Below are 13123 nucleotides of genomic sequence, written 5' to 3' on the forward strand. Positions count from 1 at the left end.
AGAACGGCTCTTTTCCGATCTAATTTTCTTGGGCTATCAGGAAGGAACTCTTTATAGCTACAGTTCTGGATGCGTCTGATACAAAACTAGGTGGAACTTGGCAAGATCGGTCCGTTCTCACTCGGGATTGTTTCAAGAGGATCGTGTAGCTATGAAAGCAACGCAATCCCAATCAATTATACGTACAAAGGATCCGTGCGAAGATTGTCGATGTCTAAATGAACAAATTTCGAGTACTGGAGGTCCAATCTTCGCCTCCATTCAGCGGTATCAATACTCTTGTCACTGGGGGGTTTTGATTCGGGCCGTTTCAGAAAGAGGCACAATGAGCTGGTAGTCATTGTGTTGGATATTTTTATAATTAATTTCAACTTTGAACGGCTGAAGATGCCGACGTCAATTGTTGCATCTGGATCCTTTTATGTTCACTCCTTTATCTAAGTCCCATTGAAAAACAGTGTTATATTGCACCGGCTAATGCCGAGACTGCCATTATTGCCTGGCAACGCGGAAGATCCTGGGGAAATTGCTGAGTTGCTCCGGTGACAAACTCATGAAGGATAATCTATTCATGTCACTTTGTCCGCAAATACTTCGTTTGGACGATACAGCCATTCCAAGATGGCGGTTCAACAGAAAAACATCTTCTCAACTCCAAGCAACAAGATTTGTACGGCTGTTTAGTGTTGAATCTCTTAATTATAATAGATCTCTTGGGATTTTACTTGAGGCTGGCCACTATTGAGTTGAGAGAAGTTCTTGTGTACTTCCAACTTGATCAGCAACTTTGTAAATCCAGCTTTATGCTGGAGATTGTCAATTTCTATGTTCTCGCCCGAACTTTTTGTTGTATTTCATCCAATCCAGACTCCAGGTGATGCAAACATTTTTCGCAGATGTCTGTCTAGCTTTCAAGCGGATATTTTCAGAATTGTTGTGAACTTTCTTTATTTTTGTAAGCATTTTTCAGAAATTTTTGGTATCAAATGGGTCTCGAACATTTTCATGTTGATACATGTTCTCAACATAGATATTTGAATGAGTAAATGGATGATATGGTTTTTTGCCACCTCTCTCACTATGTCTACACTTGTTCCGTTAACTTATTAACGGATTACATCGACTTCAACGAAGAATATACCTTCCTGAATCCTTTCAGTTGCACCGAAATAAATTAGGTACCCATTACGATAAAATTACACACTAAACAGAAGTGTCAACGTTCCCTCTGATGCGAGACAGTATTATTCTCTCCCCCTGTATTTTAGAACTCGGCCAGGTGATCATTAGGGCGTGTCTGAACGACACAGAAATTGTGTCTTTGACAAGAATACATATAGGGGATTATTCGATAACTTTTCTTATTCTCAGTTCTGATGTTGGTTTTTCTCAGTGGAGAAGGTAAATAGTTAACGATTTCGAGGTGAGTAGATCTGTTTTGTCGATCCAGGTTCACATAAAAATGTTTTCGAAAATGGAGCCTGCTTATCTTGAAAAAAAGTCATTTCATCTTCGAGGCCCTTAATGTGTACCAAATACCTCTAATAAAATAAAATATCTCCACTCTGCTTTCAAGAGTTGTAGTAAATACTGAATTTCGAACTAGTAAACCTAAATAATTCATGAAATCTCAGTAAAAAATCATTGTTTCAATTGGAAAAACCAAGAGATTACATTTTATTGTAACCTTAGTCCGAAAATAACGAACAATTGACAAGAGTGGGTTAAACTCATAGCGACTCTATATTGATAATGATTCTAATAGGAAACAATGAGAACCTGATTATTTGTTTTGTTTGAAGTGAAATCGTAGATATGACCGACACAAAACACCAAATATTTGGATAAAACGATGGAAAAACCACTGTATCTATCGAAGCATAAGTGGCTACCTGCTTTTCCACATTTAACCCACTTCAAGTTCAAGGAATGATAAGATATAGACTAGAGATTTTCAAATCAACTCCACTCCAGGTATATAAAACCTCGAGCTGCTTTGAACGTTTCATAGTTCGGTTGCAGAATTACGCGTATCAAAATGTCCAAATTGCTCTTCTCCTTGGTTCTCGTGTGCCTCGTCGCCGCCTCGCTGGCCGAGGCTCAAGCCTCGACGAAGCTGAGCGTGGTACAGTACGGATCCACCGTTTTGGGCCTCAACGGCAAGCCCAGAACCGTCCTGAAGACTACCCTGCCCCCTGACGACGGACGCAGTAACTGGGGTGACGAAGTCTACAAATCCAGGCAGAGCGAGGATGTTCTGCTCCTTAGGGATCTGGTGGTTTATCCCGTGGTCAGCACCAAGGACCAAACGTTGAAGTACACCGCTACCTTCAACAACGTGAGATCCATCACGTCTGTTAGGTTCATTAATGTGGGTAGGGAAAGGGCATTTGCTGGTGACATTGACGTGTATTCTGATGGAGTCGAGATCTACTTCACCCTTCCCGCTCAGAATGATCCAAGGGTGCTGGTGGAAGTGTACGGGTATCAGAAATGAAGCTCGTGATGGCCTATGAGATTGGAGTGGAATCGACTGTATTTTTTTAATTTCTAATGTAAGAACTAGCATCAATTCCATTTTGTATATACATAATATCAGTTGATTAAAGTAAGTGACAAGATTCTGTTATCTGTTGTTCCTTCCTTTTTCATATTCTTGAGATTTTTCGTAATTTTAGAGGGTGTTCATTCACGATAAAGACAGTTTTAACCAAAGTTTGAAAAATTCGTCACTCTTCATCTTCAATCATGGAATATCTGAGGAACATCTACACATCAATCTTGAAAATTAAATAGCCTTCTTGATGATAAACAACCTGCTCGTCTAAAGCTAAGACTATTGAATCAATTCATGTTTTCTCCTCAGAAAAATACCAATTTTTTTCTGAAATATGTGAAAATTATACGGTTGATGATGATAATGATAAGATTTCAAAGGAATTATATTTTAACAGTGACAAAATACATACCTACGAGGATGTATCGATGTCTAGTTATAGCCTAGACCAGCACCATGCATAAAAAAATATTGCGTTACCATAGCAATGAACAATAACTCATTAGATGTGTCAGTGTGAAGTTTCAGGTTAAAAAAGTAAACCAGAGTTACGCAATAAATTAAAAGAAAGAAGATGTCCACCGAAATTGTGAAAATCGAAAAATTGGAGTATCGAGCCATCATCAAGTAGCTGTATTTAAAAGGAGAGGTAAGCAGATTTACGAAGATATGCTTAATATCCTTGGTGATCAATGTTCTTCGTATGCGACCCTGAAAAATTGGACTGTGAGCTTCAAAAGAGGTGAATTTTCCATTGAAGATGATGTCCGATAGGGAAGGCCAGTTTCTGTGTCAGTCCCCGAAAATATCGATGCAGTTCATGACATGATTTTATCAGACCGTCGAATTGGGCTAAAACGGATATCTGAAGCACTGAATATCTCACACGAAGGCGTTCATCATATAGTTCACGTAAATTTGGACATGAGAAAAATTGCTGCAAAATGGATCCCCAAATGTTTGAATGTTGACCAAAAGCGTGCAAGGGTAGAAGCACGCGTTTGATCTGTGCTCGATTTGAAAACGATGTAGACTTCTTAAACCGAATTGTTACTATGGATGACACTTGGGTACATTTCTACGATCCAGAAACAAAGCAACAATCGATGGAATGGCGACACTCTGGTTCTCCAAGACCTATAAGAAGTTTCGTGTCCAAAAATCTGCTGGAAAAGTTCTTGCTTCAGTTTTTTGGGATTGCCATTGAGTAATCATGATTGATTTTTTGGATAAGGGTAGAACAATAACCGGAGATTACTATTCGACATTACGGACCACTCTACGGGAAAAAATTGAAGAGAAAAGACGCGGAAAGCTATCAAAAAGTGTTTTGTTTTTGTAGGACAACGCCCCTGCACACAAATCTCATGTTGCCATGCAAAAAATTCATGATTTAGTGTTTGAATCACTAGAACACCCCCTTATTCAACAAATTTGGCTCCATCCGACTTTTTCCTCAACTGAAAAAAAGTGTAAAAGGTGGTAAATTTTCTTCCAACAAGGAGGTAATAAAAGCTGTGGAGGTCTGGTTTGCAGAGCAAGAAGAAACATTTTTTTTGAAAGGTCTAGAGACGTTGCAGGTTCACTGTAATAAATGTATCCAATTGAAAGGAGTATATGTTGAGTAATAAGATATTTTGACATTGAAATTTTGTTTGGTTCTATAGTATAGGCTAAGAATTTTTCAATACATCCTCGTATTAAGATGATACGATAGAAATATATCTTCGAAAAACTTCATCACCCTTAACGAGCATTTGAGAAAAGTTTCCTTCAGGGCGTATTTCATCAAGCACCAGTCCCCCTATTTATAGTGAATCATACGAAAATTTTCATTGCCAAGAAAGCACGTCTTTCTTAATGCTTCCCTCCGTATTATACACGATTAACTTCTCAAACTCATGTACAATTTCACGGCAAATGATTCCGTAGCAGGGCACATATATATATATATATCACAAATACAACAACAAAACTTATCTAACAGACCCTGCCTCTCCGGCGGGGGGTACATTTGTCAACCCCGGAACGCCGCAACTTTTGCGTTAAACAAAAGTCGTCGGGGAAAACGCCCGTAGAAAAATATTGTTCGTGCATGTTTGGGGGTCCACTTGGGGGGTCTTTCACGACTCACGGTGCCCTTGTGGGGCACGAGGCCAGAAGGGCCCTGAACGAGGCCTCATGCCCGTTTTTCAGCTTTCCGCGGTGGTCGTGGGACATGTGCAATGTCGAAAGACAAGGTGTGTGTGATTGTGCGTGATAATGGATCAACAAATTGCAGACTCGATCTTTATAATTGACCGTTGCCGTTTTTTAATGCCCGACGGGAGACTGGAAGGGTGGTTTGGCGAACAATCTGCGCCCGTTGGTCGGAAGTGGTCTGATGAAATTCGTCGGTTTTCGAAAAATTTACCGAGAATGAGTTGGCTATGGACACGACCAAGTTCCTCCAACTGTAGTGCACTGAATCATCAACAATTGGGTTTTTTAGAATCACAAAATTAATTTCCATGCACCTCATATCCTAGGATGCTGATTGAACACCCTAATTTTCAAACAGAGAAGCAACTATGTCATTTTACGAGGGTCTTAACATTTGCTCATTTTTGACCCAAAAAATCGAGGTTTTCCAAATCGAGTTTTTGTGCTAGGGTGAAAGCCTTGTCAATGCTGATTTTAGAACCGGAAATCCCAATTGGATCGGAGGAGTATAACAGGAGATATCGCAGATTGAAATTTGCAATTTTAGAAAAATGCCATTTCAACGATGAAAATCTGAACGAAGGGAGACAGGCTTTCGGAATTGCTCGCAATATATTCAGCGTGTTCGAAAACTTATATTTCCATACCAAAATTCCGAATATCTGGCACTGTATTTAGGTGATTCCATCTTTTTGGAAATTTTTCGATAGTCACAGTTAGAGTAGTTTTTCTCTCAAAAAAATAACCGTAGATGGAAATGTGATACATATTCTGAAAGAGCAACTCTTCTAGTTGAAAATCTGAAGATTTTATCGAGCTCGATGCAGCTGTTCGGTCTTGACGAATTCTCAAGTGAAATTTGTAATTTTTGAAAAATGCCATTTCCAAGATGAAAATCTGAACGAAGGGAGATAGGCCTTCGAAATTGCTCGCAATGGATTCAGCGTGTTCAAAAACCTATATTTCCATACCAAAATTCCGAATATCGGGCAATGTTTAGTAGAAAATAATTTTTTTTGTTTTTCCACTTTTCATTTTCGAGTTGACTTCGCAGAGCTCTCTAGAGTGCAATTCTCTATTGAATCATCAACGGTTTGGTTTTCTAGAATCTTCAAAACCGGAAGTCCCAATTTGATCAGACGAATATAACAGGAGATATCGCAGATTGAAATTTGCAAATTTTTGAAAAATGCCATTTCCAAGATGAAAATGTAAACCAATGGGGATAGGCTTTCGAAAGTGCTTGCAATAGATTCAGCGTGTTCGAAAACCTATATTTTCATACCGAACTTTCCAATATCTGACACTGTTTAATTTTTTTTGTTTTTCCACTTTTCATTTTCGAGCTGACTTCTAAGAGCCCTCTGGAGTGCAATTCTCTATTGAATCATTAACTGTTTGGTTTTCTAGAATCTTCAAAACAAATTCTATGCACTCCATATCCGAGGGCAGTAATAGAACATCCTGATTTTTAGACAGCGTAGCAAATGTGTGATTTTAGGGGGGTCTAACCCCTTGCTCATTTTTGACCCAAAAAATCGAGATTTTCGAAATCGAGTTTTTGTACTGAGGTGGAAGCCTAGGCAACGCTGATTATATAACCGGAAATCCCAATTGGATCAGACGAATATAACAGGAGATATCGCAGATTGAAAATTGCAATTTTTGAAAAATGCCATTTCCAAGATGAAAATCTAAACCAATGAGGATAGGCTTTCGAAAGTGCTTGCAATAGATTCAGCGTGTTCGAAAACCTATATTTTTATACCAAACTTTCCAATTTCTGACACTGTTTAGGAGAAAATAATTTTTTTTGTTTTTCCACTTTTCATTTTCGAGTTGACTTCGAAGAGTTCTCTGGAGTGCACTTCTCTATTGAATCATCAACTGTTTGGTTTTCTAGAATCTTCTAAACAAATTCTATGCACTCCATATCCGAGGACAGTAATAGAACATCCTGATTTTCAGACAGAGTAGAAAATAGGTGAAAATCGAGATTTTCAAAATCGAGTTTCATACCGAATTTTCGAATAAGATCACATTTTTAACTTATTCCATTACTTATAATGAATAACTATATCGATTATTCGATCTCAGTAAGTCGCCTTAATTTTTTTTTCAGTTTTTCAGTTCATCGACATAGTGAAGCGTATAATTCTTATTCGTTTCTTATTTTCCCTCCCTCAAAGCAACCCTTCATTAAATATAAATTAGAAAATGCAGAAAGCTGATATAATGAATGATGTTATTCACCGAAATTGATGCTATACATCGTGAAACATGTGACATCCTTTCCCTCATTAGTTTTATAGGAAAAACAAACACGAATTCTTTCCCATCCTGTTAAGGGTGATAGATGACATAGATTAAACTTGAACACGTTTTAGGTAACACGCAAAGTTGACATACCTTCGAAGGTATTCGCTTCTATTCCTATCAGTGAGTTTGGTATACATTCAGAGGAAAGAGGAAGTCTTTGAGTGCTTCAAGAGGAGGAAATTTGAAGGAAAGATTCGAAAGAAGACCATGATGATTGGCAGTTACAATACAATACGACCCAGAAAGCCGATAAATGGATTTCCGATCCATCCAGAGGATAAAAGAAAAACTATATTCCAGATTGATGACTATTACAAGGGTAAAAACAAGGATATTACGATTCCAATGCCTCCTATCGGAATAGGGTGAGTGTATACCTCGAAGTATCGAGGTTTTTCAGTAACAACTCCTGTTTGTTTTATTCTGTTGACCTGTCGGTCGCGTTTTTCAGCAACATTAAGAATAAGAATAAATCTGTATCTGCACCTGTAACGAAAAAACTTTTGTACCAAGTTGAAAACTATTGCGACAATACAACTCTACACGGGTTGAGATATGTGGGCGATCCTACCCTATCTTTGTGTGAAAGGTATATCGAAGTACTGCAAGAAGAACTGGATAACGGACTAGAATTACTTTCAGACTTTTTTGGTTCTGTTCCTTCGGTATAGCGGCATGTTTGGCTGGTTATTTCATATCGAACATCTATGTGAAATGGTCGGAAAGTCCGGTCATTATCAGTTTCAGCCCGTCTGACGCGGATTTGAATTCTATACCTTTTCCTTCGATAACTATTTGCAACATGAATCAGGCGAAGAGACACGAAGCTGAAAGGATCGTGGCGCAGGGGTGAGTAGATGATCATCATCTTCGTTTATCTGAAAAAGAACTCGGAAACGTTGGGAGTGGACATCGAATTTGGGACACCCTGTACAACGAACTGTAGGTGAAACAGAGGTGGTTCATTTTACTAGGAGGAAGATGCCTTACACCATCATTGTCATCAACCTAACTGCTTCTCAGACAACTTTCGAAGGATCAGTTCTTAAAGAATCTCTCTTCTAGGACCCCGGCTCAGAAAAAATTGCTCAACGACTACTGCAACCTTAACAACGACATGAACGAGACTGAGTTCGAAACCGACTGGGACACGATGCAGAATTTTCTCATAACGGTTGGGAAAAGACGAAGGTCCTGGGAAGAATTCCAAATTTGATTTTTTCGGAGTTTCAGGTAGGACAGTCTTGTAGCGATATGTTGAGGTCGTGCTATTGGAAGAACGAGAAAGTCGATTGTGACGAATACTTCAATAACGATCTGACCGACGAGGGTTTGTGCTGTTCCTTCAATCGTTTACCACCCAACAAAATTTACTGGAACCCGTAAGTGATCTTTAAACATCTAAACACAACTGTAGGATCATTGTCCACTCATTGGTACAGTGTAGTGTTTAAATGTTTCAAACGAAGGATGGGGCCTTAATAATTCACATTGAAAAATAAGATTTTCACAGTTATAGATCAAAATCTTTCGTATTTTCTTGAATGTGTGAGTTTATCAGTAATATCAAGGATGTTTCAACTGAAAAATATTTGGTTCAGCTAGGGACCTTTTCATGAAAACATGCCTTACTATTTTACCAACATGAGTTTTTGACTTATTCAAGTACAATGTTTTTTCAAGAAAAAGTACTTCGTACTTGAATCAAACCTACTCGAATTATATCTACGACTGGAATCCTGAAGATGGTTTTCCTGACAAGATATCAGAGGCCACGTCTGATTATATTCCAAGGAGGCCACTAGGTTAGTTTATCTGTTTTATGATGTGCAATTCAAATTACGATATTACGATTTATATCGAATTATTTCAGGATCAGGCCAACACTTGGGTCTCTCTATAATCCTGGATACCCAGGTTGATAATTACTACTGTTCCTCGACCTACAGCGTGGGTTTCAAGGTGAAATCTCCCGGTAAAACGCCAAGATGATTTCAGCTTTCAGATGTGTTGTTTTCAGATAGTACTCGCAAACCCGTTGGAGACCCCAAAAACAGCTGATTTCGGTTTTCTTCTAAGTCCTGGAGTCGAAGCCAGGTACACTATAAATCCGGTGATAAGAGAAGCTACGGATTCTCTGAGAAGCGTCTCCATAGAGAAGAGGCAATGCTATTTTTCGAACGAGAGAAGATTGCAATATTACAGGTTAGTTTTTCTACCATACGCTGCTCGAAAATTCGTATATCCATTTATTTATTCTATTACGAGATGAACCTTCATACACGTCAAATAACTCCATAATTCGATACCTACTTATTAAACTCGACAGTATATGGTAAGATACTAGAGGTTTACAAATTCAACCTCTTTCGTCAAGAATCCTGACGATGTTTAAGTTTATCGAAAAAAGACTGCGAATCATTTAAGACAGTCCCAACGAAATACACACCCCAAAAAATAACCTATTGTGACTTTTATCCACATACTCAACACACACTTGAGCATGAATTCTCAAACAAAAAAAAGCTGGCAAGTATGTGATACTCGAACATTTTGATGGTAAATAATACACCATAATTTTTTAACAAAATTCACATTCGGTAACGTTGCAGGTCCTATACCACCAACAATTGTTACCAAGAATGCCAATCCAATTACACATTGAAAATGTGTGGATGTATTCCATATTTTCTACCACGTGAGTAAATCTCAATGATACATTGCAAATAGCCTCCTATAAGTCCTATATGAGCTTATGGAACTCGAATTTTGATCATTCTTCATTTCAGAGAGTAAAGGAAAAAGAATATGTGCAAAGAGAGATGGAAACTGCGTGAAAAATGCACAAGGTAGGTGAATTTGATATTGTTTGAAGCAGTTCGTATGAAACCTAGTGATTTTGCAGAAGCTACGAATATTGTCTACGGAAGAACGTAAGTACTCTTAGGTTTTTTGTATTTTAATTCCCACAGTTCAATATTTTCAGCAAAAATTGCGATTGCCTTCCAGGGTGCGCTGAAATATCCTTCACTAAATCAGGATCGAGCACTCCTTTGACGAAGGGATTCAGTGACAAAGAGTTGGACAATTTTACCTACGAATATCTGAGGTAATCTTAAAGTGGACAGGGTGTTGATGAATAGTTGCGAATAGTTTGTAACTATTCAAACGCACCTTGTATATAGAATCAAAAATGGGAAAGTCAGAAAGCATCAGAGATACTTTTTCTTCCAGGGATAATATTGCAGTTGTGAATTTCTTCTTCTTCAAGCATAGGTATGTCAAAGAATTGAAGAGTGAAATATACGGTTTCACTGATTTTTTATGTGAGTATATTCGAGCGTTTTTTTCTCCCAGCTTATCGGTCCTAATGACCGAATTTTTTTCAGCTAATACAGGGGGGCTTCTAGGAGCCTTCTTAGGGTTCAGTATTTTGAGTTTGGTTGAATGCTTCTACTATATCGTCCTCAAAACGATATGTTTGGATTTGAGGAAATGGAACGAGAAACGAAAGAGACGTGCTGGAAAGAAAAAGAAATTCTCTATGCAATACCTCCAATGAATCTATTCAATACTCAAAACATCACTGTTTGCACATAAGTAACATTGTGTGCATCTATCTGTTGATCACCTGTTAAAAATGCTCATTAATAAAAAAAAAGTTAAAAGCCTTTTTTTTTCATTTCAGTCGAACTATTAAAGAATTTCGCATGATTCCACTTAACAAATCTTTAACGATTGTTAAATGGACCATCATTGAAAAATTAATCATTAATCACTAGTGATTTATGAATTTATGAAAACAATATTTTGGAATTAAAGTAAGCTGTTCAGAAAGAGAGTTCCATTTTTAGGACTTACACGGAAAGGAATTGCAGATTAGAGTGTCTATCGAATCACACGAAGGAAAAATGCGGGTGTATCCCTTATTTTTTGCCGAGTAAGTTGAGGTTTGACATAATGTAGAAAAAGGTCTGAACGACGTTGATTTTAGAAGCCAGAGACGTTACAACTTGTAGCAAACAACAAGCCTTGTGCCAGTTTGAAGCCAAAAGTGAGTATCACACCAAATGATGAAACTTAGTGAAGGAAAAAATAGATAAACTGGAAAAGTTTTATTGCGGAAAAATGAAGTTTCAACTGTTTTTCAGATTTGGTGGAAGTGGCATCTGAAAAAGGACAGGCAATCGCGTGAGTGTATCTCATAGTACATGTATGTACCTCATCCAGGACCGTTCTTAACGGGGGGAACAAAAAATTATTCATTTAGCTTTATCGACCCGGGTCATTTTACTGACTAATTCAAAGTCGCAGATCATGAATATGCAATTAGATTTTTTGTAGGATCAGTATTTTAGGAAATAAATCATTCTTATTGGAAAATTTCGAAAAAATTGGTTAACTTTGAGGACCTGTAGCAGCCAGAAAAAAAGAATTAGACATATGCTGATTTTTTTTTATGATGGGTGGATCCTTCGCAAATAAAAAAATTCAATTTTCATTCATTTATCGCGAACAGTTCAGATTTAATGATTTTTTCCGCGAAGGTCCAAATTTTTCAATTTTTCATTGGCCATAACTTGAAAAATAAATTTTTTAAAAAATATCTGTTTGCATATTCGTTATCTTCGCCCTCGAATTAGTGTATAGTATGAATTTGGTTTCGATCGGAGACAAAAAATTTTTTTCAAAAAATCGCAATTTTTCCATACATATGCATGGAAAAATTGCGAAAATTTTCGGTCTCCCCGATTTCCACCAAAATTGAAGTATTTACTAAATCGAGGGCGTAGATTACGAATATTCAAACAGAATTTTGCTGAAAGGATTAGTTTTTAAGTTATGGTCGGTGGAAAATTCAAAATTTTGGACCTTCGCGGAAAAAATCATAAAATCTAAACTGTTTGCGGAAGGTGGATGAAAGTCTGATTTTTCAATTCGCAGAAGATTAATCTATCACCAAAAAAATCAGCATATGTCCAGTGTCTTTCTTCTTGTTGCTACAGCTCCTCAAAGCTGACCAATTTTTTCGAAATTTTTCACTAAAAGTGATTTATTTCCTAAAATACTAATTCTAGGGAAAATCTAATTGCATATTCGTAATCTACGACCTCGAGTTTGTCGAAAAAATGACCGTGGTCGATATAGTTCGAGAAATAAAAAAATTTCGGATTCACTAATTTTCTCTGCTCTTACCCGCGCTCCACAACCGAACAAAAAATTATTCATTTAGCTACATCGACCCGGGTCATTTTACCGACTAATTCGAGGTCGCAGATCATGAATATGCAATTAGATTTTTTCTAGGATCAGTATTCTGTGAAATAAATCACTATGCAGTTTTAATTTTCTGTGTCTTCTCTTTAATTAAGTATATGTGTAGTCACAGGGTATCTTAAGCTGACTCAGGCGGCCTATACTCTAGTAACGACCCTAACCTCATCACTACTGAATATTTTTCAGTTCGAAATGCAACTGTTTACCTGGCTGCTATGAAGTCACTTACTTGAAAACGGGAACTTACAGCAATCTCAAAATCGAATATTACAAGAACGAATCAGAAGAGGCCGAAGAAGAATACAAGTGAGTTGGGAATAAATCAATTCGCTTTGGAAGAAATTACGCATTTTGCGGAAAAATTCGATCTACTGCCAGATATCTTCAGTGCTTTTTTAAGTTCTTGATTCATTTCAGGAAGAATACAGCAGTGGCGCATTTCTTCTTCGAAAAATCGAAATTCAGCAAGCAGGTGAAAAGCGTTGTTTTTGGCTTCTCTGATCTCGTATGTAAGTACAGAATTTTATGTGGTTTTCTCGATCTTTCAAAGTTCATTTTGTTTTTAGCGAATTGTGGTGGGTTACTCGGATTGTTCGTTGGATTCAGCCTGCTGAGTCTTATTGAATTCTTTTATTTTTTGACATTACGCTTGGTGTGTAAGAAAATGAGGAGACCAAGGCCTCAACAGAGTATTTTTTCGCGGAGATTGTTCAGTTTGAAATGAGATGCTAATAAATAATAAACGAGTTTTTCTCAGCTCTCTGAACT

At 37.5% G+C, this 13123-nt stretch overlaps 1 protein-coding gene across 1 annotated transcript in view; it reads left to right on the forward strand.

The window, feature by feature from the left end:
• The window catches only part of LOC123310734 (pickpocket protein 28-like), a 103016-nt gene extending 89905 nt beyond the window's left edge, over positions 1-13111 (forward strand). The window contains exons 2-20 of the mRNA XM_044894368.1: positions 7147-7443; positions 7530-7667; positions 7721-7927; positions 8144-8252; positions 8312-8460; positions 8762-8883; positions 8952-9040; positions 9099-9283; positions 9691-9776; positions 9868-9927; positions 9984-10011; positions 10065-10187; positions 10313-10639; positions 10933-11018; positions 11073-11132; positions 11230-11269; positions 12542-12661; positions 12773-12864; positions 12922-13111. Of these exons, the coding sequence (XP_044750303.1) occupies positions 7286-7443; positions 7530-7667; positions 7721-7927; positions 8144-8252; positions 8312-8460; positions 8762-8883; positions 8952-9040; positions 9099-9283; positions 9691-9776; positions 9868-9927; positions 9984-10011; positions 10065-10187; positions 10313-10639; positions 10933-11018; positions 11073-11132; positions 11230-11269; positions 12542-12661; positions 12773-12864; positions 12922-13079 (2337 nt within the window). The 5' untranslated portion in view covers positions 7147-7285 and the 3' untranslated portion in view covers positions 13080-13111. The remainder of the gene's footprint in view (positions 1-7146; positions 7444-7529; positions 7668-7720; positions 7928-8143; positions 8253-8311; positions 8461-8761; positions 8884-8951; positions 9041-9098; positions 9284-9690; positions 9777-9867; positions 9928-9983; positions 10012-10064; positions 10188-10312; positions 10640-10932; positions 11019-11072; positions 11133-11229; positions 11270-12541; positions 12662-12772; positions 12865-12921) is intronic.
• Positions 13112-13123: the final 12 nt, after the last annotated feature.

The sequence above is a fragment of the Coccinella septempunctata genome, chromosome 4, assembly GCF_907165205.1.
Source record: "Coccinella septempunctata chromosome 4, icCocSept1.1, whole genome shotgun sequence".
Lineage (NCBI taxonomy): Eukaryota > Metazoa > Arthropoda > Insecta > Coleoptera > Coccinellidae > Coccinella > Coccinella septempunctata.